The sequence below is a fragment of the Mesocricetus auratus genome, unplaced genomic scaffold, assembly GCF_017639785.1.
Source record: "Mesocricetus auratus isolate SY011 unplaced genomic scaffold, BCM_Maur_2.0 Super-Scaffold_15014, whole genome shotgun sequence".
Taxonomy (NCBI): Eukaryota; Metazoa; Chordata; class Mammalia; order Rodentia; family Cricetidae; genus Mesocricetus; species Mesocricetus auratus.
Genome location: NW_024429186.1, coordinates 39,821,681 through 39,843,565, shown reverse-complemented (window position 1 = coordinate 39,843,565; position 21,885 = coordinate 39,821,681). Strand labels below are relative to the sequence as shown.

The following is a 21,885-nucleotide window of genomic DNA, read 5'->3' as shown; positions in this document are numbered from 1 at the left end:
AAGCCGGTGGTGCTGATCCCAGGGCCACAGGCGTGACTGGCGGCCAGGGCTGTGGGTCAGCACGTGGGACGTGGAATTTTGGGGCAGGAGTAGCAGATGGACAGCCAAGGGGTGGGCAGGGAACAAAGTACAGCTTTCAGTCTAGTGGTCCTAGAAGAAATGACTGAAGTGACTAGGGTTGACCAAGTCAGAGAAGCAGCGAGCAGTTAGATTGCTCACCGCAAGGGCAGTCCCAGGAACTTTCTGGATAGATTGTTAGTACCTAGCAGTGTGTGCCCAGTGCAGGGCAGTCATCTCCTTCACACGGTGTTTTCTCTCAGAACATCTGCCACGACAGTATAGGCAATCCTAGGAACTCAGATGTGTGTCTGTTTTCCCTGGTGTAGTTGCCTTTGTACATGCTGAAATTACCAAGTATCCCACTGTGACTGTGGTGTGTGTGTGTGTGTGTGTGTGTGTGTGTGTAGTTGGGGCGTGAGCTTACAGGCTCTTTGTCTTTCCAGGCTCATTTTGCAGAGGGAGAAGCACTTCCATTATCTGAAAAGAGGCCTTCGACAACTGACAGATGCCTATGAGGTAAAAATGTTGCCGGGGAACTTTCTGCCAAACACTGGGCATACTCCTATTTGAACACAAAACAGCTGTTGGTTTTTACCCATTGCAGATGCATCTCTTGCATCACGTAGTTTTGGCAGGAAATAGGCTGCCGTTTCAGAGCTGGAACTCCACTTGAAAGGGGCTAAATAAAGTCTCTACCCTCCTTGTTGGCCCCTAGAGCTGCTGGGACACCCTGGATGGATTAGGCCTCTCCATCATTTGATCACTGCATGCATTCTGGTGACTTCTTTTGCATCTACATTAAGTCACGTTCCTTGTCATCCCCACACCTTGATCCAGTGTCTGTCTTGGCTCGTGGACCAGTACTTGGGTCCCAGAAGACACTAAACACAGAGTGAATCTTAATTCCATGAGATTCATGGAAGAACTTCAGAGTTGTGGCGGGGGTAGAAAAGGCTGTGACCAGCAGTGCCGTCTCCCTGCCTCCCTTCGCAAAGCCTTTAATTGGCTTTTATTTCAGAGTTCTATATTTGATTTTTTTGTGGAGGGGTTTCTCATAGGCAACCTGAGTAACACAGTCTACACCCCAACTCTGCCATTTACTTCTTTTATAACCAGAAGAAAAACTGGTCTCCCTAGACTGCGTTTACTTTAAGTAGAACTGGTAACTGGTACCTCCTGCCCTGCCCTGTCCAGTGTGGGGTCCTCAGCAGCCATGTCTGACTTGAATTAGATTCAAGGTCTGTCCACACACATTGCCTTTAGAAGCTTTTGCCCAGTCTCCATCCACACTCAGCCTCCTCCAGGTCCCCAGTGCTATTTCTGCTCATAGCAGCAATTAACATGTGTGTATGTACACATGTTCACCTTGTTCCAGAAAGACATGGGACAGCTTATGTGTCTGCTGTCTCCTTCTCTAATAGAGTCAACCCTATATTCTACATGCTGAGCATCCCAAGACTCAGGACCAGCTTCCATTATCACCAGGCCCCTCAAGTCTATAATGCTTGGCACATGTAGATACCAGACATTTGCTGAAACTATAAACGAATGAATTAAAGATTGCATTTCCTTGGGTCTGCCTTAGGAAGAAAGCAGTGTGTAAGTGCTCTGCTCAGACTTGCTTGGACATCTGCAAGGAAGGGGCCACTGGGTTTAAGGTTTGTTTCCTATGTCGTTTTGTTGCCGAAGGACATTTCATCTCCTGGCTAAGGACACAAAGCAAAGCATCTTTCATTTATCAATTGCTGTCCAAGGAAGGGTACCTCCTTCTCTTGCTTGGCTTATGGGACTAAGACAGATGTAGCCTTGTCCACAGGATCTTGGAGTGACTGAATAAAGGGTGTGTTTTCTCCTTGTCCTCAGTGTCTGGATGCCAGCCGCCCCTGGCTCTGCTACTGGATCCTGCACAGCTTGGAACTCCTAGATGAACCCATCCCCCAATTAGTGGCTGCAGAGTGAGTCTGGTTTTGGGGAACCTTGGGTGTCCTCTGGAATCACATCTTGGATTTGAAATTCTTTTTTGTTCCTGTTTTAGTTGTTGTAAATGGGGAGGAAAGGGTGTTACAAAGAAACACTTGCCCTTCCCTTGACCTCTAGCAACTTCTGGAAACTCCTCCACTCCAAAGCCTGTTGTGACTTGGTGGGTGGAACCACTCTTTGAACTTCCAGAGATGTGTGTGTGTGTGTGTGTGTGTGTCCTCCCTCCTCTCTCTCTTTTTCTCCTCCTCATCCTTTTTCTTTTCTTTTTTTTTTTTTTAAGATAGTGTCTCTTTGTAGCCTTGGCTGTCATAGAACTTGCAATGAAGCCCAAGCTGGCCTCAAATTCACAGTGATCCACCTGCCTCTGCCTCCCATGTATTCTTGGTCCAATCTTTGAGAGGAGTCCTCACCATCATCTCTGACAGTCGTGATGAAACATGTGTGTTTCAGAGCTGCTATGGAAAGCATGTACCACTGTGTGAATCGCAGTATTCTTGCCTTCCTCGAATACCTCCATGGTGGTGTTGTGCCTGGGGACAGACCAGCTCCACAGGACTAGAGGGTTACTGCCCTAGTGCACCAATGCCATGACTCACATTTTTCATAGACCTCTGGTCGATGACTGGACATGTAAACAACATGGTGGAAGGAGAGAACCAGATGGGATGTGTCCCAAGCTGCTGGAGCAGATGGCATTTGTGAGATGACGCTTCATGCTCGTCACAATCATACTTAAAGGAAAAAAAAAAAAAAGACCCAAAAACTGATCATGCCTCCATCCTTGGAAATACCTGAGATAGGAAAGGGTGGCCAGGAACTGAACCTCAGGGTTCCCTGAGAGCATGTCTCTTTGGAAATACCTGAGATAGGAAAGGGTGGCCAGGAACTGAACCTCAGGGTTCACTGAGAGCATGTCTCTTTGGAAATACCTGAGATAGGAAAGGGTGGTCAGGAACTGAACCTCAGGGTTCCCTGAGAGCATGTCTCTTTGGAAATACCTGAGATAGGAAAGGGTGGTCAGGAACTGAACCTCAGGGTTCACTGAGAGCATGTCTCTTTGGAAATACCTGAGATAGGAAAGGGTGGCCAGGAACTGAACCTCAGGATTCCCTGAGAACATGTCTCTTTGGCTTGTGTGCCTCTGCGCCCTTGTGCTCCCAAGGGTGAGGAGTTGGGAACACAAGGACCCAACGCAGTTTTTTTTTTCCACAACAGAAGATGGCAGCTGTGCCAAGACTGGTGGAGGCTTGCTAGAGCCCTCCCTAGTCCCTAGTCCCTGCCTGGGTCACACTGCCAGGTCAGAAGAACAGAACCTGCATTGTCTCATTCATTCTCTTTAACAATAACCTCTCATTCTTGCCTTCCTGGGAAGGATGTCTTGTGATGAATGCGGATGGAGAAGATAATGAAGAATCAAGCCATTAACCCTTAGACTTCATATCTCTGAGGCAGAGGGAAAATATGCATTGTTTTTATAATCCAAACATTGCAACAAGCCTGCTTGCTTCCAGCCCTGGAAGTGGAGTTGGACACAGTTTCTGCAGTAGCAGGAATTTAACTGTCAAAATAAAGGCCCATGTGTTTTTGAAATACCAGTTGGGGGCTGAGAGTTGTTTGAGAAGCCCCCCCACTCAACACCCACACTGTCAGGATGTATGCTGGAATAGGAAAGATGCATATGAGGGAAGGGAGGGGCTAGAAGGATTCAGTGAGAGATGCATGGAGGCCTGAGGGAAGAGGCCACAGAGCCTGTGCAGAGAGAGACAAGACGGGGCCCTGCAGAGACCAGCTCAAACCATCAGCTTTTTTTTTTTTTGTAGGTTTTATAGACTTTTTTTTTCAGTGTGGCTTATCTGAAGAAGTCAGTGTCACAGCTGCTTTTGTGGCAATGCCAGATAGAAAGAGAGGGGCGTGTGGGATGGCTCAGCAGGCACCTGCCTTGATGTGTGATGACCTGAGTCTGACCCGGGACACACATGGTGGAAAGAGAGAACCAGATGGGAAGAGGGGCCCCTTTAAAGGCTTTCATAGTGAGCAGCGTCAGTAGCAAGAGATGCTTTAAAATTTACTTAGTGTAAGTGGATTAGTTGCATGGTAGTACACACCATGAAATATTCAGCCATTTAAGGTTTCTTTATATTTGCATATAACACTGTGTTTGTAAAGGGATATGATGTGAAAACAGATGGTTAAAAAGCTTCAACTTTTATAGATCAAGAGCATGGATAGGTGGGAAGCCAGGTGTAGTGGCACACACCTGTAATCGCATCACTCAGAAAGGATGAGCTAGGAGGGTTGCCTAGAGTCAGGCCAGCAAGACCTCTTACAAACACACACAGAAAAGGGCTGCGGCTATTCTATGGTGGTGCAGAGATTGCCTAGCATGGTGGAGGCCCTAGGTTTGATCCCTTAAAGTGCCACCTACCCCTACACCAAAAGGAAAACATACAAACAAACAAACAAGAAATACTGATGATTATGCACAGAAAACCAAAACAAAACCTCAGAAGGTTACATGTACCTATGCTACAGTTCAGTATGGATAGTGAGACTGAAAGTAATTGTAATGTTTTAGCTGGGCATAGTGATGCACACACCCCTTCAGTCCCAGCACTCCAGAGGCAGAGGCAGAGGCAGGTGGATATCTCCGAGTTCCAGGCCAGCCTGGTGTACACAGTGAGGCCTAGGACAGCCAGAGTTACATAGTAAGACCTTGCCTCCAAAAACAAACAAAGTGATTACAAATTTTCATCTCTAAGCTTATTTGGATTTCCTACAATATATCTTTATTATTTTATTATTAAAAGAATGTTTTAGCCAGGCAGTAAGTAGGGGAGGCAGAGGCAGGCAGATTGCTGTGAATCGTGAAGCCAGCGTCGACTATATGGGGAGTTCCAGGCCCTGTTATCCCCTCCTCACCAAAATGAATATTTTGAAAATAAAGAGTCAATTTGCCTCAATTTCAAGAGCCACTTTAATAAGAAATGGCCAAGAGTTTGTTTCACAGCTGCCTTGAAAGCATTTATTCATGGTTCTTTTGAGCATTGACTTAATAAACCTTATTTTTATTATTTTAGTTAATTTCTTGTTTTAGAGACAGATCTTACTTTGTAGACGGAAACTCACTATGCAGCCCAGACTGGCCCTGAACTCATGGCAGCTTCCTGCTTCAGTCTCTGAGTGCTGGGGTTTCAGGCTTAAGCCAACACATCCAACTTGCTTTAATGAACTTTAAAGTCCAGTTTTTCATTTCCAGTACTAGGGAGTGAATCTAGGGCCTTGCACATGCTGATAAGTGTTCTATCGTTAGACTGTATCCCCTAGCTTGATTTAGTGAGTCTGAGTGCGTGTGTGTGTGTGTGTGTGTGTGTGTGTGTGTGTGTGTGTGTGTGATATGCCTATGTGTGCACGTGCCCATGCACAGGTCTCATGCTTGCACTGCAAGTCTCTTATCCCCTGAGCCATCTCTCCAGCCCATATATTTTTATTTTGTTGTCGTTTTTTATTGTGTGTGTTGTATGGTGTGCATATGAGAGTGTAGGTTACTGGTGTAGGCATGCCTCACCATGGTGCATGTGTGAAGGTCAGAAGACAGCTTTTGGTAGTTGGTTCTCCACCTTGCTCAGTAGTTTTTTTGTGTTTGTTTGTTTGTTTGTTTTCTTGTTTCTGAGGCTCAGCACACTCCAGACTGGTTGGCCCAGGAACTTCCAGGTGATTCTGCCTCTACCTCCCATTTCCACGTAGAAGTGCTGGGTTATGGGTTTGAATCCCCACATCTAGCTTTCCATTGTCAGTCTTGTGTGACAAGTGCTTTTACACACTGAACTTTCTCGATGGCCCTCAATTTAAGGAACTTTTAAATGGCTAAGACTTTTACATAAGGATGCTGCATTTTTGTCTTGTGCTTAGCAGCAACACTTAATTGATGGTCCAAATAATACTGTGATCAGAGCCTAGTTGCTCACTGGGAAGGGAATAACAGTTTTTGTTAAGTCCAGAGAAATCCTACTGGTTTTTGTAAAAATGTGTGGATTGTTTTTTTCAGACCACCTAAACTGGAATAATGCCTTTTCATTTGTCTATTTTATTTTTATTTTTTGGTTTATCCTTTTATTCGCTAATGTACTCAAATATTGATTCCCTACATTTTGGAAAACGTTTTTTAAAAATTGTTTTTGTTTTTGAGACAGTGTCTATGTAATCCTATATAGATCTGGCTGACCTTGAACTCATAGAAAAAGATCCACCTCCTCTGTCCCCGAGTTCTGGACTTAAAGACAGGTGCTTAAAGACAGATGTATTTTAAAAATTAATTTTGGAAAAATAAATCAGGGCTGGAGAGATGGCTCAATGGTTAAGAACACTAGTTGGTCTTCTAGAGGTTCCGAGTTCAAGTTCCAGCAACCACATGACAGCTCACAACCATCTATAATGAGATCTGATGCCCTCTTCTGGCCGGCAGAGATACATGCAAACAGAACACTATACATAATAAATAAGTAAGTAAATAAATAAATCTTTTGTTTTAACTAGACAGGCACTTTAACCAACTAAGCCACGGCGCTGCCTGCAGTAAATATTTTTTTATTTTAAAGAAAAATAAAAATCAGGGCTGGAGAGATATCTTAGCCTTAAAGACTCAACCAAAATCTGAAGAGAAATGACAATCACAGTTCATAAGCTGTAGGAGCTTGCAGTTGAAGACATAGAAAACCTTGATTCTTGTAGGGTTTTATTTAAAATAATAATTTTTTTGAGACAGGGTTTCTTTGTGTAACAGTCCTAACTGTCCTAGAACTTGCTTTATAGACCAGGAAATGGCTAAGATGCTCCTGCCTCTGCCTCCCAAGTGCTGGGAATAAAGGTATGCACCACCACCGTCTGGCTTAAAAATTGTATTGTTTGAAATAATTTAAAATTTTTTAAGTTAAATATGATCACATTATTTTCCCTCCACCACCCCTCTGTGTCTTCTGCCCGCTCTTCCTGACTCCCTCACAGATTTGTAGCACCTTTTCATTTATTTTGCACAAGGAAAGGGAATGCTTTGAAATGTGGTCTGTTTCTCCCATGTACAAAAATACAGCAGGCAGAGAGCCAGCTTGGAGTTTTACTATTTCCCTGCCCTCATCTCCAGCACACACATAGCTTACACATGTGAAAAGGTTTTTTTTTTTTTTTTTTTTTCCCTAGTTTGTTCTCTCCCCAGCTCATTTGTTTAGGAAATAGTACAAGCCGGGTTCCCTCTAGTGGACAGAATCACCTCGTTAACATCTGTGCTGGCTGACCCAGGCTAGCAAGGCAGGCCTTTATTATTGTAGGTATCAGCTGTTTCAAGAATAATAAATTCAGAAGTAGGGGTTTGGATTACTTCTCCTAAGAGGTTATACAAAGCTTTATTTGTGTGCTTATATAAAATAAGTATTTTGGAACGGAACGCTTGCTCGGCTTAATGATTTTAGCATTGAAGGAAGTACTTTAATGTGATCCCCATTCTTAGTTATTAACAGCTACTTTAATGAAACACACAGAGCAAAGTGAAAATCACAGGGAGCCCATTGTACACTAAATTAGACCTTTAGGTCCAGGATGTAGCTCTGCTGATAGAGCTTTTGCCTAGCATGCAGGAAGTCCTAGGCTCAGTCCCCAATATTGCATAAACTAGATGTGGTGGTGCATACCTGTAATCCCAGTCCTGAAGAGGCAGAGACAGGAGGATCAAAATTTACAATTACCTTTGGCTACATAGCGAGTCTGAGGTCAACATGAGCTACAAGAGACACTGTTTGCAAGGATGACCTGAACTTCCAACCTGTCTTCCTTTCCCTTTAAAATACAAGGTATGTGTTACCATGTCACATTTTATATGCTGTTGGGATTGGAACCCAAAGCTTTACGAATGCTAAGCAAGCACTCTTCCAAGTGAGTTACAACCACAGCCCTTCCTTTAAAATTTAAAGTAAAAATATGTGGCATGATGACATCATACCTAGTCACATCATCCTTAGTCACCTGCCTTCTGGGTGCTTTTCTGGGCCATGTTCTGCTGGTATCCAGTGGGTACTGGCTAGGGAGGTCATTAAATACCTTTGTAGGAATAAATCTTGAAACAGAAAACTGTGCAGGTCAGTCCTGCCAGTGGAGGGGGTGAATTTTTTATTTTAGTTAGTTTGTACTAAAATTTAAATTGCTCCCTGTGATTAGGGTTGCCTGTTGGATGGGACAGGTGTTTTTTTTTTGTTTGTTTGTTTGTTTTTTTCTCCTGCCGCACCACCGGGACAGGTGTTTTTAATTGATCTCCATAATGTGGTTGGTTCTCAGGCCAGCAGCTTTGTCATGACCCAGGCGTGTGTTAGAAATGCTGAATCAGCTTAAATGTGGTGGTTCATTCCTGGTAATCCCAGTACTTAGGAGACCAAAGCAGGAGAATTGCTGCAAGTTCAAGGCTAAGCTGGCCTGTGTAGTAAGGTGCAGGCCAGCCTGGGCTACAGAGGGAGACCCTTTAAACAAAACAAAACTAAGCTGGACATGGTATTGCACACCATGGATCCCAGCACGCAGAAGACAGAGACAGGCTGATCTCTGTGAGTTCAAGGCCAACCTGGTCTACATAGTGAGATCTAGGCCATTTGGAGTTACATGGTGAAACCTTGTCTCAAAAATATAAAAGCAAAAACAAGAAACAAAAACCCCCAGCAAAACCCAACTTAAGGTCCACAGGTGATTGTGCACACCAAGTCTAGGAAGTCATGGTGCTTGGGTGAGCCTTGGGTCATGTAGAGAGTCAAACCTGCCACCTTCATCTATCTTCAGTGATTCTGATTTAATTGGTATTAGCTGTGGCTCAATTATTGGGTTTTAAATATATATTCCTCAAAGTAATTCTTTTTTTTTAAAGATTTATTTATTTATTATGTATACAGTGTTCTCTATGCATGAATCCTTACAGGCCAGAAGAGGGTGCCAGATCTCATTATGGATGGTTGTGAGCCATCATGTGGTTGCTGGGAATTGAACTCAGGACCTCTGGAAGAGCAACCAGTGCTCTTAACCTATGAGCCATCTCTCCAGCCTCCCTCCCAAAGTAATTCTAATTGTGCTGCAAAGATGAATGGTGCTCAGTGTCTCTGGATACCAAGTCACCTGGTGTCTGGTAAGACCAGGTCTTGATTGTTCGGCTGATTCCGGTGCACGTGGTTGGATTTGACAATCCTTTGTGTACAAGAAAATCCTTTGTAAACTGGGATTCAAAGGGATTCAGAGCCCCTCCTAAACAGCCCTGACCTGCACCTGTATCTGAAACCCATCTCTGTGGCATACCTGAAGGGATGCTTTGGTTGAGTACTTGTCATTGTCACTCTGGATGTTTGCACAGAGCTTCCTAGTTGCCAGTTTTTATTAGCTGATGAAGTTTTGGTCTTTAAGTGTTTCTCCCCTTTCTGAGAGGTCACAGTGTCATTAACATTCTGGTTTTTAAAGTTGCTAGGAAGTCTGCTAATGACAAGCTGTCACTTCAGTCAGTTTGCCTGTTCCTGAAGGTGCAAAGTGGAAAGCCTCAGGGTCAGAATGTTCTGAAGTATGGAAGGGAGAGGCACAGGGGAGCCCCACCCACCTCCAGCTTCCTCACTCAACCTCATGGCAGTCAGCTGAGGGAGGTTGGCATAGAGCCATGACAGCAAGGTGTCTGGAACATTCAGATCTCCACCCATTCTGGACTACAGGCTACTGTGTCAGGAGTGTTACATTCCATTACAGTATTCTATCTTAGGAGCCGAGAAGAAATGGATACCATTAGTATATTTTTTTGTCTTGTTTTTGAAGGTCTCTTACTCTGTAGCTCAGGCTAGACTGAACTTTCTATACAGTTCAGGCTGACCTCAAACTGCAGCTCAGTATACAGGCACATGTGTAATTCCAGCACTTGGAAGGAGGAGACAGGATTCTGAGCTCAGAGCTAGACCTGGCTGCATAGTGATACCCTGTCTCAAAAGACCAAAGGAAAAGAGAAGGTGTTGTGTGATGCTGGGATTGAACTCAGGACCTTGTGCATATGCTGTCACCAAGCAGCATGTATTTCTAGCTGCAGGCGGTTGCATTTTTTGTTTTTAGATTCATTTTTATTTAACATGTATGAGCGTTTTGCTTACATGTATGTCTGTGCACCATGTATCTGCCTGGTTCCCACAGAGGCCAGAAGAGAACATTAGATCCCTCGGAACTGGAGTTACAGACAGTTGTGAGCTGCTGTGTGGTTGCTGGGGATTGAACCCAGGCTCCCTGCAAGAGCAATAAGTACCTTTAACCACCGAGCCATCTCTCCTGCCCACCTGCTGAGTTTTATATGAGTTAAATCCTTTTGTGTGCAGAGAGCTTCCAGTTGGCAGCTTGTCTCTGTTAGGAATTGTTATTAACTGTTTATTTCTGGATAGTCTGGAAGAATTGACCATGGATTGAGAAATCTATAAAGAGCAAACTAAACTTATGAAAAAATTCTTTAAAATGTGCTCTAGATTTTCTTCCTTCTCTGATGATAAACTCTAGTTTCAATCCTTGTGTTGCCCTACAATAAAACTTTAGATATAAAGAGAAGTGAATGAGTATTAGCTTATGAAGACAAAAAATGGCCAGTCCAGTATCATTTTCTGTTGCTGTACTCGTCTACATAATGGAAAGCCTGAAGTCAGAAATAGCTGTGTATGATGGCTCACACCTGTAATCATAGCACATGGGCGACCATAGCAGACAGATTGCTAAGTTCATGGCCACACTGAGCTATAGAGAGATCCTGCCTCATAAACAATTAGTTGATTGATTGATTAATGAAAAGAGCGGGCCTGGTGATGAAATTCAGTTGTCGGATTATTGTCTAGTATACATGAGGGCACAGGCTTTGACCCCAGCGCCTTATAAACCACATCTGTGATCTGAGCCCTGAGGAGGTGGAAGCAGGGGAATCAGCTCAAGGTCAGTCCCCGCTGCATAGCAGGATCGAAGCCAGCCTGGTATGCATGGGACTCTGGCTCAGAAAGAAAGATCATGTGCTATGGGGATGGAGTAATGGACATGCGCCTTTGTGGGAATTAGCCTTTTCATCTCGCTGGCAGCAGAGAAGAAGCAATGATGAGGTGATGGGTTTAAGATTGCATATATGCACATGTTTATATATGTGTGCAAGTCATAAAACTAGAAAGGTCCCGAGACAGAAGGAAGAGAGCTTAAGGGAAAGGAGAAAGATAATGATGGGCATGTGATGTAATAGCAGAAGGGTGTAGCTGGGCAAAGGGAGGAGACCAGGCAGCAGGGAGGATGATGGGGAGGAGGGATTAGAATAAAGTCTGATGATGCGCATGCTACAAATGCCATAGCAACACCCATCATGTTGTGGGCTAACTTTAAAGAAATTAATTTACAAGAGATTTTATTTAACCACCTCTGTGTTGGAACATATTCTTTGGGACAAACAGAAACCATGTTCCTGGGCCCTGGTCACTCATATTTGACTAAGAGTAAACTATTTCTCATTTTAAAAAAGAAAAAAAAAAGAAAAAGAAGGGAGGAAGTAAATAGTAAATGGTATAAAGCAGTCCAGAAAGAAGACCTTGGCCACTAGAAAGCCGTGCTTGCCAGGAGGTCTCTTGGGTGGAGGTCTTCCTAACAGGAAGGCTATGATCTGAGAGTTGTAGGGGAGAGAGGCTGTACTGGGGCCTTCCTAACTGATCCCTTCCTGTAAACTGTAGAGAACCCTGAGCAAGTAAAGGTTCTCTTGATTTTACCTAAAACAAAAATGTAACTGATGCCCAGGAACTGGTGTCCTTCATGGGAAAACTGGAGCCTCTGATGTTTAGCATGAAAAATTCACAGGCTTAGATGCCTTCCTTTGACATGAGTCAGTGGTGCCTGTCTTAGTTACCTTTGCATCGCAATGATAAAATGCCCGGACAAATGCTCTTTCTGCTGTCCTTCCATGCCACTCTAATGGTACTCATGAATGTCCCGGCTGCTGCTCTTAAAAGCATCAACAATGCCAAAGAGAGGGGCAAATGCCAGGTCCTTCTCAGGCTGTGCGCCACAGTCATTGCCTGGCTCCTAAGTGTGATGATGAAGCATCGTTACTTTGGCAACTTTGAAATCACCACTGACCGCAGAGCTGGGAAAACCTCTGTAACCTCACAAGGAGGTTGCAGTGTGGGGCGATCAGCCCAGATTTGATGTGCAGCTCAAAGACCTAGAAAAATTGCAGAACATTCTCATGAGTTTGGTTTCATTGTGCTGACAACCTCAGTTGGCATCATGGGCCATGAAGAAGCAAGACAAAAGCACAGGAGTGGGGGCTGGAGAGGCGGCTCAGAGGTTAAGAGCACTGGCTGCTCTTCCGGAGGACCTGGGTTAATCCCCAGCAACCACATGGTGGCTCACAACCTCCTGTAATGAGATCTGGTGCCCTCTCTTGGCCTGCAGGTATACTTGCAGGTAGAACACTATGCTTAATAAATAAATAAAAAAAATGAGACTCTTTCCCAGGTCTGTGAAGACTTCCTCCCAGCCTCACGCTGGAACAAGACAGATGCTTAAGTAAAAGACCGAGGAGTGTGCAGAAAACCACACTAGCTGGGTAAAAAGTTAAGTCTTTTTGGCCCTTTGAAGGTAGGGGACTGATTGGAAAAGGTCGAACTCTCTCAAAGGAATTTGATGTTTGGAGATTAACACTGTCTAACTTTGTCTTTCTTCTTGGCCATGTACCTAGCGTGTGCCAGTTCCTGGAGCTGTGTCAAAGTCCAGACGGTGGCTTTGGAGGGGGCCCTGGGCAGTACCCACACCTCGCACCCACATATGCAGCTGTCAATGCGCTGTGCATCATTGGCACGGAGGAAGCCTACAACGTCATTAACAGGTAAAGCTGCAGGCAGCAGTGGAGGAGACTCAGGAGGGCTCCCCCTACTGCATTGCACTGACCATTGGTCGCCTTTTTCTGCCCTCTCCCCCTGTTCTCAGACAGAAGCTTCTTCAGTACTTATACTCCTTGAAGCAACCCGACGGCTCTTTTCTCATGCATGTTGGAGGCGAGGTGGATGTGAGGTGAGTGGGACAGGTGTATCCATGGCTTCTAGAATGTACCTACTTAGAGCAGCTCAGCCTAAGAAACATGGCAAGCCGCTGCTTTGTGCCATAAGACTGATGTGTAAACATTGTGCCCTTGGCACAGTGTCATGGTCATTGCTAATATGGTACTAAAGTCCTCCAGTGTCATTATCTCTTAGCTTCTTTTATGTAAATATCAAAATATGAATTGGGGGATCAAGTGCTTTAGATTTCAATACAAAATATATATGTTTGCTGTAAAATAGTTTAATGTGAGTAATTACACAGTATAATATAATCTGTCACCTCTCTTGGAGAAGCAAGCCTAGAGTTGACTCTATGAACACTTTCTGGTTGCATTTGATGAAATCCTGAGGGTGCTGAATACCCAAGGCACACGCGAGTTCCTCTGTGGGGTGCAGAGTGTCTTGTGGGACAGTAGACTGCAGTGTAGTAGATTTCAACCAACTGGTTGGTACCCATTGGCTCAAACCTATTATTTTACTCAAAAAGTGTATCTGGTCAGGTATGGTAGTCTGTGATCATGATCTCAGCTCTTGGGAGGTGGAGGCAGGAGGATCAGGAGTTCAAGGTTATCCTTGGCCACATCATGAGTTCAAGGCTAACTTAGGCTACATGATCCTGTCTGAATTAAAAGGAAGAAAAGTGAAAAAAATAAATATATTTATTACACTAGCAAGTAGCTTCCTGACTGATGGGCAATCAACCTATGAGGCAGGTAAAGCTTATGAAATAAGCAATTTCTCTCTTTTTTATTATTTCTTTATTTGCATTGGTGTTTTGCCTGCATGTATGTCTGTGTGAGGGTGTCAGATCTTGGAGTTACAGAGAGTTGTTAGCTGCTATGTGGGTGCTGGGAATTGAACCCAGGTCCTCTGGAAGAGCAGTCAGTGCTCTTAACCACTGAGCCATCTCTCTAGTCCCAAGTACTTTCTCAAATGCTGTGGATCATTGAGATTGTATAACATTTAGTCTGAGAGAAATACATTTTGGGGAGGAGGTGAAGCTTTTATATCAGAATGATAGAAAGAAATATCTTTCTTTTGTTTCTATGTGTGTTTTGTTTTGTGCCAGGGTCTCACTGTATAACCCTGGCTAGCCTGGAACTTGTTTTATAGACCAGGCTAGCCTTGAACTCATAGAGACCTGCCTGCCTCCCCCAGTTTCCGGCCTCATAGTGGATTCTTGAGCATGTTCTTCACAGTAGTGTGCTAGCTGTGTAGCTTTTGGCATGACTGTTCAACTTTTGGCATGGTTATCATGGTGTCTTCAGAAAAGCCAACCAGGAACCGGCGAGATGGCTCACAGGTAAAGGCACTTACCTCACAAGGTTGAGGACCTAAGTTTGATTCTGATAGAAGGAGTGAACAGACCACACAGAGTTGCCCTCTGACCTCCACACATGTGCTATAGTAGGCACATATCCCACCTGAGCTTTAAACACATGATGCCAATGTTTACTAGACAGGCACTTTAACCAGCTAAGCTATGGCGCCCACACAATGATAATTTTTAAACCATTCTAAAGAAAGCAGGCCAGCCAGATAGGCCTTCTTTGGGTCCTACAAAGCACCAGCCACTGAGCTCTGGAAACACAGGTCTGTTCTGAAGCCCTGAGCAGTTTGTGCACCAGGACCTGAGAGGAGTGCTTGAGGATGAGTTCAGCAGGTTTCTGATATCATCTGATCTCATCAAGTGACATAGTACCAGGCTGTGATGATGAGGCCTCGTCACCCCTCCAGGAGAGGGCACGCTCTTTTGAGTGGCTTTTGCTGTCAGTTGTTTCCTGTCAGTCCGCTTTGTCTGAACCAGGCATGGAGACTTCCTTACTTGCCTTGATGTGAGGCCAGAGCTTAGCTAGAGACCACTGCTGTTGGAGAGTACTGACAGCTTGCAAGGCAATCTAGTTTTTAATGATTAATTGAGCTGGATGTGGTGACTCTCAGGAGGCAGAGGCCAGTCTGGTCTACAGAGTGAGTTCTAGGACAGCCAGAGCTACACAGAGAAACCCTGTCTTGAAAAACCCAAAATAAAATAATAAATAAATAAAAATAATAAATTGAAATTGGCCATGGTAGAACACACAGAATATCCAGTATTCAAGGGGCCGAGGCAGGAGGATAATGAGTTCAAGGTCTGCCTGGCCTACATAGAGAAAACCTGTCTCAAAACAACCGGGTGTGATGGCACATGCGTTTAGTCCCAGCTCTCTAGAGGCAGAGGCAGGCAGATCTTTTTCTGTGTTCTTATTCACATTTGCTAGACAAATGCAGGGCAACTTCTCCTGTCAATTTGATGTGTTCCATTAAGGAGCACCTGTCCATAATCCTCCCATACTATGTGGTTCTGGGACTGATCTGCTCCTGAGCCCACAGTTGTCATTTGTACAGTGGGTAAAATATCTGAATGACAGATCAGACCTGTAGGCATCCTCCAGTTTCCTTGTCTTGCCTGGCTTCTTCTTTTTTTTTTTTGGTTTTTCGAGACAGGGTTTCTCTGTATTGTTTTGGAGACTGTCCTGGAATTTGCTCGGTAGACCAGGCTGGTCTCAAACTCACAGAGATCCGCCTGCCTCTGCCTCCCAAGTGCTGGGATTAAAGGTGTGCGCCACCAACGCCCGGTTGCCTGGCTTCTAGAACATTAATTCCCTAGTTTTTCACTCCATCTTGTTTTTGGTTTTCCTTTGCCTAGAAACACCAGCCAATGCTCAGAAGAGAAAATTGGAAACTGAGGACAGTTTATCACCTGGGGAACAGTTTACTCTAGTCCCTGGTTAGACAGAGATGGTCTCTTGATCTTTGGGGTCTAGAACAACTTTTGGTAGTTTCTGAGAATGCCTTATTCAAGTGTGGCTAGCTTCTGGGTACCTCAGAAACTTCTGAAGGAGCCACTACTAGCTGGGCCTTGCCTGTAATCCCAGACTCCTACTCAGGAGATTGAGTAGAACTGCAAATTAAAGGCTAGGCTGGCAACTTTGAAACCCTATCTCAAAATAAAAAGATTAACATGCAGCCCTAACTTAGAGCATTTACCTAATATATGTGTGTGTGTCTTTGGGTTTCCATGGCTGTGAAGAGACATTGTGACCACAGCAACTCTTGTAAAGGAAAACCTTTAATTGGGGCTGGCTTATAGTTCAGAGGTTTAGTCTGTTATCATAATAGCTGGAAACATGGTGGCATGCAGTCAGACATGGGGCTGGAGAAGTAGCTGAGAGTTCTACATCGGAATCAGCAGACAGCAGGAAGAGAGACTGGCTTGAGCTTCTGAGACCTCAGAGCCCGCCTCCTTGTGGTGCACTTCCTCTAACAAGGCCACATCTATTCCAACAAGGCCACGCCTTCTAATACTATGGACCAAGCATTCAAACACATGAGTCTATGGGGGACATTCCTATTTAAACCACCACACTATGAGAACCTGGGTTCAACCCATAGTACTGGAAAAACAAACAGGTAGCCTGGTGGTGGCAGCACATACCTTTAATCCCAACATTCAGGAGGCAGAGGCAGGCGAATCTTTGTTAGTTTTAGGTCAGCCTGGTCTACCGAACAAGTTCCAGGACAGCCAGTGCTACTCAGAGAAACACTCTCTCAAAAAACAAAAACAAAAAGTCATCATTTGTCCATTTTCTGAATTAAGTATAAAATTTGTAGTGTTCTCTGGGGATAGGAGAGACAGCAGGTGACAGAGCAGGATGTGTTCAGGAGATGAGAAGTTGGTTGAATGCTAATGAATTGTAGGAGGCCTGGGGGCGATGGTGGGAACAAAGAGCTGGAGGGACAGGCTCTTACAGAGGCTGACAGATACATTCTGATGGGTTTTCAGTGGGCAGGGGTGTGATCCGATTTGTGCTGTGGTAGTTCTCTGGTTGCAATGAATGGAGTATAGTGTTTTAGTAAATGTCCTCTGGTTTCTGGGCTGGAAGGAGGGAGACAAATGGTTGATCTGGGTGGATGATAATGATTTGGGTTTGGATGTCAGTGGTGAGGAAGAAGAAAAGCAGACAAACTTGAGAGCTGTCATGCTGGATACGGGGAGGCAGGAAGAAACTACATGAAAAGTTGTACCTTGTTCCTTCCCCATCTCTCTGTGATCTAGGACTAGTGGTTTTGGTATCTGTTGTGTGATTTTTCCAGGGAGTCTATTTCTGTTCGTCTCAGTTAAAGAGGACAACAACAGATCAAAGAAAATTTCATCTAAGCCTGGCTTGCTGAACCATTGAATTTATTGGGGTTGTTCATGGTGCATAGGTGACTTGGGCACCTGCATTTGCAAAAATCTTCAGTGGTGGTTCACAGAAAGCATGAGTGATGGTTCACACTCATTGGATTCCTCCCTCCCCCCACCAGTCCTCCACTTCCTATGTACTATTCTACCACCTAAAACCACATGTCACTGGGCCAGGGTTACATGTGCCTGGTGGAGGTCAGGAAGGAGTGAGTGACTGGAGTCTCGGGTGAAGGTCTATAGATCTTCCCTGTCCTTTTCTAACAAGGGAACATTAAAGGTTTAATCTTTTGAATGCCATATGGGTAATCACAGGTGCTCTGATTTGAAGATGGCAACAGTCATGTCATGCCTAGGAGGACAGGGTTCTAGAGTACTCCACCCCCTCTCTTGGACCTTATATCTGTGTATTCTGCAGTGTTCCCTGAACCTCGGAGGAGTTATGTAAATATGTAGTTATTTGCTGAGCAACAGTATAGAACACAGCATGACACTTTCATCAATTTGACAAATTATGAATCTCTCTAGTAACTGCTGTCCACTATAAAAACCTAAGTTTTTTTTCCCACTTAGGTTCTACAGTAGCAGTAACCTATGGATGTAACAAATGTTTAGAAGGTAAATTGACAAACAATTGCAGCTATTTGTCAAAACTATAGCAGTAGCCTTCCTGCTGGCACAGGCTTTTGCCCTGGTTTACAATGCTAACCATCGTTTCCCTCCGTGAAGAAAGTAGTTGTACCTGTCACTGTTGTGCCGCTGTTTCACTAGCAGGCACATTTCGCCCCTCATGTTGATGGCATTAACACACAGAATGCACAGCCATGCAACACTGTCATGTTGATGGCATTAACACACAGTACACAGCCACTCAAGACTGTCATGTTGATGGCATTAACACACAGAATGCACAGCCATGCAACACTGTCATGTTGATGGCATTAACACACAGAGTGCACAGCCATGCAAGACTGTTGGTGACAGTTTTCTCCCAGCAGCCAAGACGGTGTCTTGTGGCACCACAAAATCGGCCAGTGTGGAGTGAGCGTCTAGCTCAGTCCCAGCTTGAGTCCTCCATATTCTACAACCAGAGCACATGGTGTTTCCAGCAATGGGGTCTTACCATTTGTTCTGATGTGTCACCCATGGTAGTATAACCTGTGTAGTGGGACTTTAGGGGTCTCCTTGCCAATAGCATGTAGGAGATACCCCAACACCCAGGATACATTCAAATTCTTTAACTCGTGTTTTTCTGTTCTTTTAGATGCTTTTCCAAATCTTCAGAGAACTTAGAGGTTAACACCGTATCATGGCCTAAGGAAACCTTTTCAAAAAGGGGAATGGGTGGCAGGATCTCCATCCACCACTTGCTGTTCCAAGCACCTGAGAATAGGTCTTAGGATTTAGTGGCTAGGGGGACAATTTTTAAAACTGTTAGTGAGGTTCAAAAGGTTCTATTGCTTTTATTTATTAGTTATTTAGTTATTTGCCTCTATGTGGCCATGACTGTCCTAGAACTTACTCTGTAGATCAGGCTGGTTTTGAACTCAGAGATCCAGCCTGCCTCTGCCTCCTGAGTGCTGCTGGGATTAAAGGCATGTTATACTGTGCCTGACTTTGACCCCATTTGAGTAGTTTCCTCAAAAGAGAAGTGTTGGGTGCATCAGTGTATCCAGAGTCATTCCCTATGTGCCATCTTACTTCCTAATCTTGGAGCACTGCCACGGGTCACCTGCACATCTGCCCACATCCAATGGGCTTGGTAGAACAGGCTTGTGCTGTACTGCCCAGCCTAGGGCTTATGGGAAGCAGGGATGCACTCTTGCTTACCACACCTGTTGCTTGATCAGGGTTCTTGGGTTGGGCAAGCTCCAGGCTAGTACTGAATGCACACACACCTTGTCATCAGCCACAGCTGGCTATTCCAAGTGTCCTGGGTTGGATGAAGAATCTCTACTCCCAGTATATTTTCAAGGATAAAATGTACATAGCACATGGGGGTGGGGGATTGTTAACCCCTGGCAAGATTTTTACTTACATTACTCTCGGTGTCCGTCCACTGATGTTCATTGTCCTCGGTAACCCCGAGGACTGCCAGGAACTAAGGCACTCATGCATCTTTGCACATTGGAAGAGAGCCAGTAAATCCTCAATTCTGTGTGGGGCACTTAGTTGCCCTGCAAAGTGCTTAGGTGTAAGTGGCCACCACATAAGGGAAGTGGCTATGCCAGTTCTCACCCTTCCCCCAGAGCAGTGGGACCTTGGGAATCACCTGTCCCTCTCCCACCCCTTTGGAGACCTGTTGTTTTAGCACTCAGGAACAGTGGTTCTCAACTTTCCCCATGTGTGACCATTTAATAGAATTCTTCGTGTTGTGGTGTCCCCAACCATAAAATTGTTTTTGTTGCTATTATTATGAATTATAAAGTAAATATCTGTGTTTTCTAATGGCTTTAGGGATTGTTAGGCAACCCCTATGAAAGGGTTGTTTGACCTCCAAAGGGGTGGTGTGACCCACAGGTTGAGAACTGCTGTTCTAGAAGCTCACCAGCAATGCATTTGACTTTCTGTCAGCTTTTCTTTAGGAACTCCATGTGAACACAAATTTTGCCTCATTTGCTTTCAAATGACCTAGATAGGCTCTTTTATCTGCTTTTTCTTTTCAATTTCCCCTCTTAATGGCTTTAGCATTTTACAAACTGGATTGACATGTCAGTATAAGTCACTCAGATCTACTAGTACCTCTCCTACTCACCACGGGGACTAGCAAAGCCACAGAAGCCCCAGAAGCCCCATGGCAGTACCAGGACTCCTGCTGCATTAACTTCCTTCTTAACTCCCTGGTAAACACAGAGAAGTTTCACACACTGCCTCTCCCACACCTGGTTCCCTCAGTAGCTTTTCTACCTAGTTTCTTCCCCGGTTTGATTCTTCTCACTTGTTCCAAATTCTTGCATTGCAGAAGAGGTTATTCACAGATCCAATTTGTACTTTCCTTTTGTTTGCCCAGCCATAAGAAACGACAATCCAGCACCTCCTTCTCATGTCTTTTTTTTAATAACTTAATTTTATTTTATGTGGATTGGTATTTTGCCTCCATGTATGCCTGTGTGAGCATGTCAGATCCCCTGGAACTGGAGTTACAGACAGTTGTGAGCTGCCACGTGGGTGCTGGGAATTAACCTGGGTCCTCTGGGAGAGCAACCGGTGCTCTTAACTGCTGAGCCATCTCTCCAGTCTCTCTATCTTACATCTTTATCCGGGTTGCCTACTCTGGTCAAAGATTAACAGGGAGTGCAACACCTGCATGCCTGTTTCCCATTGTAACTCCTCGCTCATGTGGGCTAATGACTCCATCTGGGCAGACAGTTTCAGCTGCAGGTCTTATCAGCTGTAGTCATGGTTTTCTTGTAGCTCTATTCCATCTGTGCATGGAATCCATCAGGGATTATAATATATTATTGAGCCCATCAACCATCTGAGGGTGTCTCCAATACAGTCATCACGGACCATGTCATGCTGTGCCACACAGAGGAAGGCAGTTCCATAGGGATTTCTCCTTCCGACTTTGGATACTGACAGTTCCTCTTGGGGGCAGACAGCTTCTGTCTCATGCCTTACACCAGTATGGGGGTAACACACACTCACCATCCCAGCATGGTGACATGCTAGTCCATACCACGTGGGGGAAGATAACCACATTGAAACTTCCCCCATGGAATGTCTGCCCTCCAAACAGCTAAGCCTTGGTTGCTGTCCTATCTCCTTTAGCAGAGATCATGGAACTGCACTCCCTCAGTACAGAGGACAACAACAGACCAAAGAAACAATCTAGTCATGATGGCTGCGTCGCTAGACTCTTCACCCCGAGTTAACCTTATGCCTCCAACATACTCTCCAGCACCTAAAACCATGTGCAGTTGGGTCAGGGTTATATGTAGCTAATGGGGGCGGGGCTCAGAAAAGGAGTGGCTGGAGTCTCCACTAAGGATCTGATGCCCCCCCTTCCTCCTCCTATGCAGGAATATTAATAGACACTATCTTGTGAGGATCTCATTCAAGTAATCTCAACTGCTCTGATTTCAAGACTGTAGCCACCATGCCATGCCCAGAGGGCAGGATTCCACAACTGCCTCCCCTGTCACTTGTTCCAATGATGAGAGACAGACCACACCACAGGCCCCCCCTCCCCGCCTCATGAGGATTCAAGAGCCTCTGAGAGCAGTGCGGAGCCCTTGTGAGAGGCTCAAGGCCTGGAGGAAATTAGAACCTACCTTCAAAGTTAACATATGGTAAATCACAGCATTTGCTCTGGGTGCCTCTGCTGTGCCTTTGGCCAGTGGGAGCCTGGCTGGTCACAGTGCTGGCAGGAGAGTCATGCCCATGGCTTCTGCAGAGATTCCTGTGGAATGCCTCAGTATGTTGGCTTCACGTTAAGTCTATAGAGTGAATAAGATGGAAGCCAAACGTTCTTTTCCTTCCCTCTCATGTTCTTTCTGAGCTCTTAGAAAAGGA

General features: G+C 44.9%; 1 protein-coding gene across 2 annotated transcripts in view; it reads left to right on the top strand.

Moving 5' to 3' along the window:
- The window catches only part of LOC101826526 (protein farnesyltransferase subunit beta), an 80,000-nt gene that overhangs the window by 30,030 nt on the left and 28,085 nt on the right, over positions 1-21,885 (top strand). For both annotated transcript variants that reach the window (XM_040742879.1, XM_040742880.1), the window contains exons 3-6: positions 504-576; positions 1,924-2,015; positions 12,785-12,931; positions 13,033-13,116. In XM_040742879.1, coding sequence (XP_040598813.1) covers positions 504-576; positions 1,924-2,015; positions 12,785-12,931; positions 13,033-13,116 — 396 coding nt within the window. The remainder of the gene's footprint in view (positions 1-503; positions 577-1,923; positions 2,016-12,784; positions 12,932-13,032; positions 13,117-21,885) is intronic.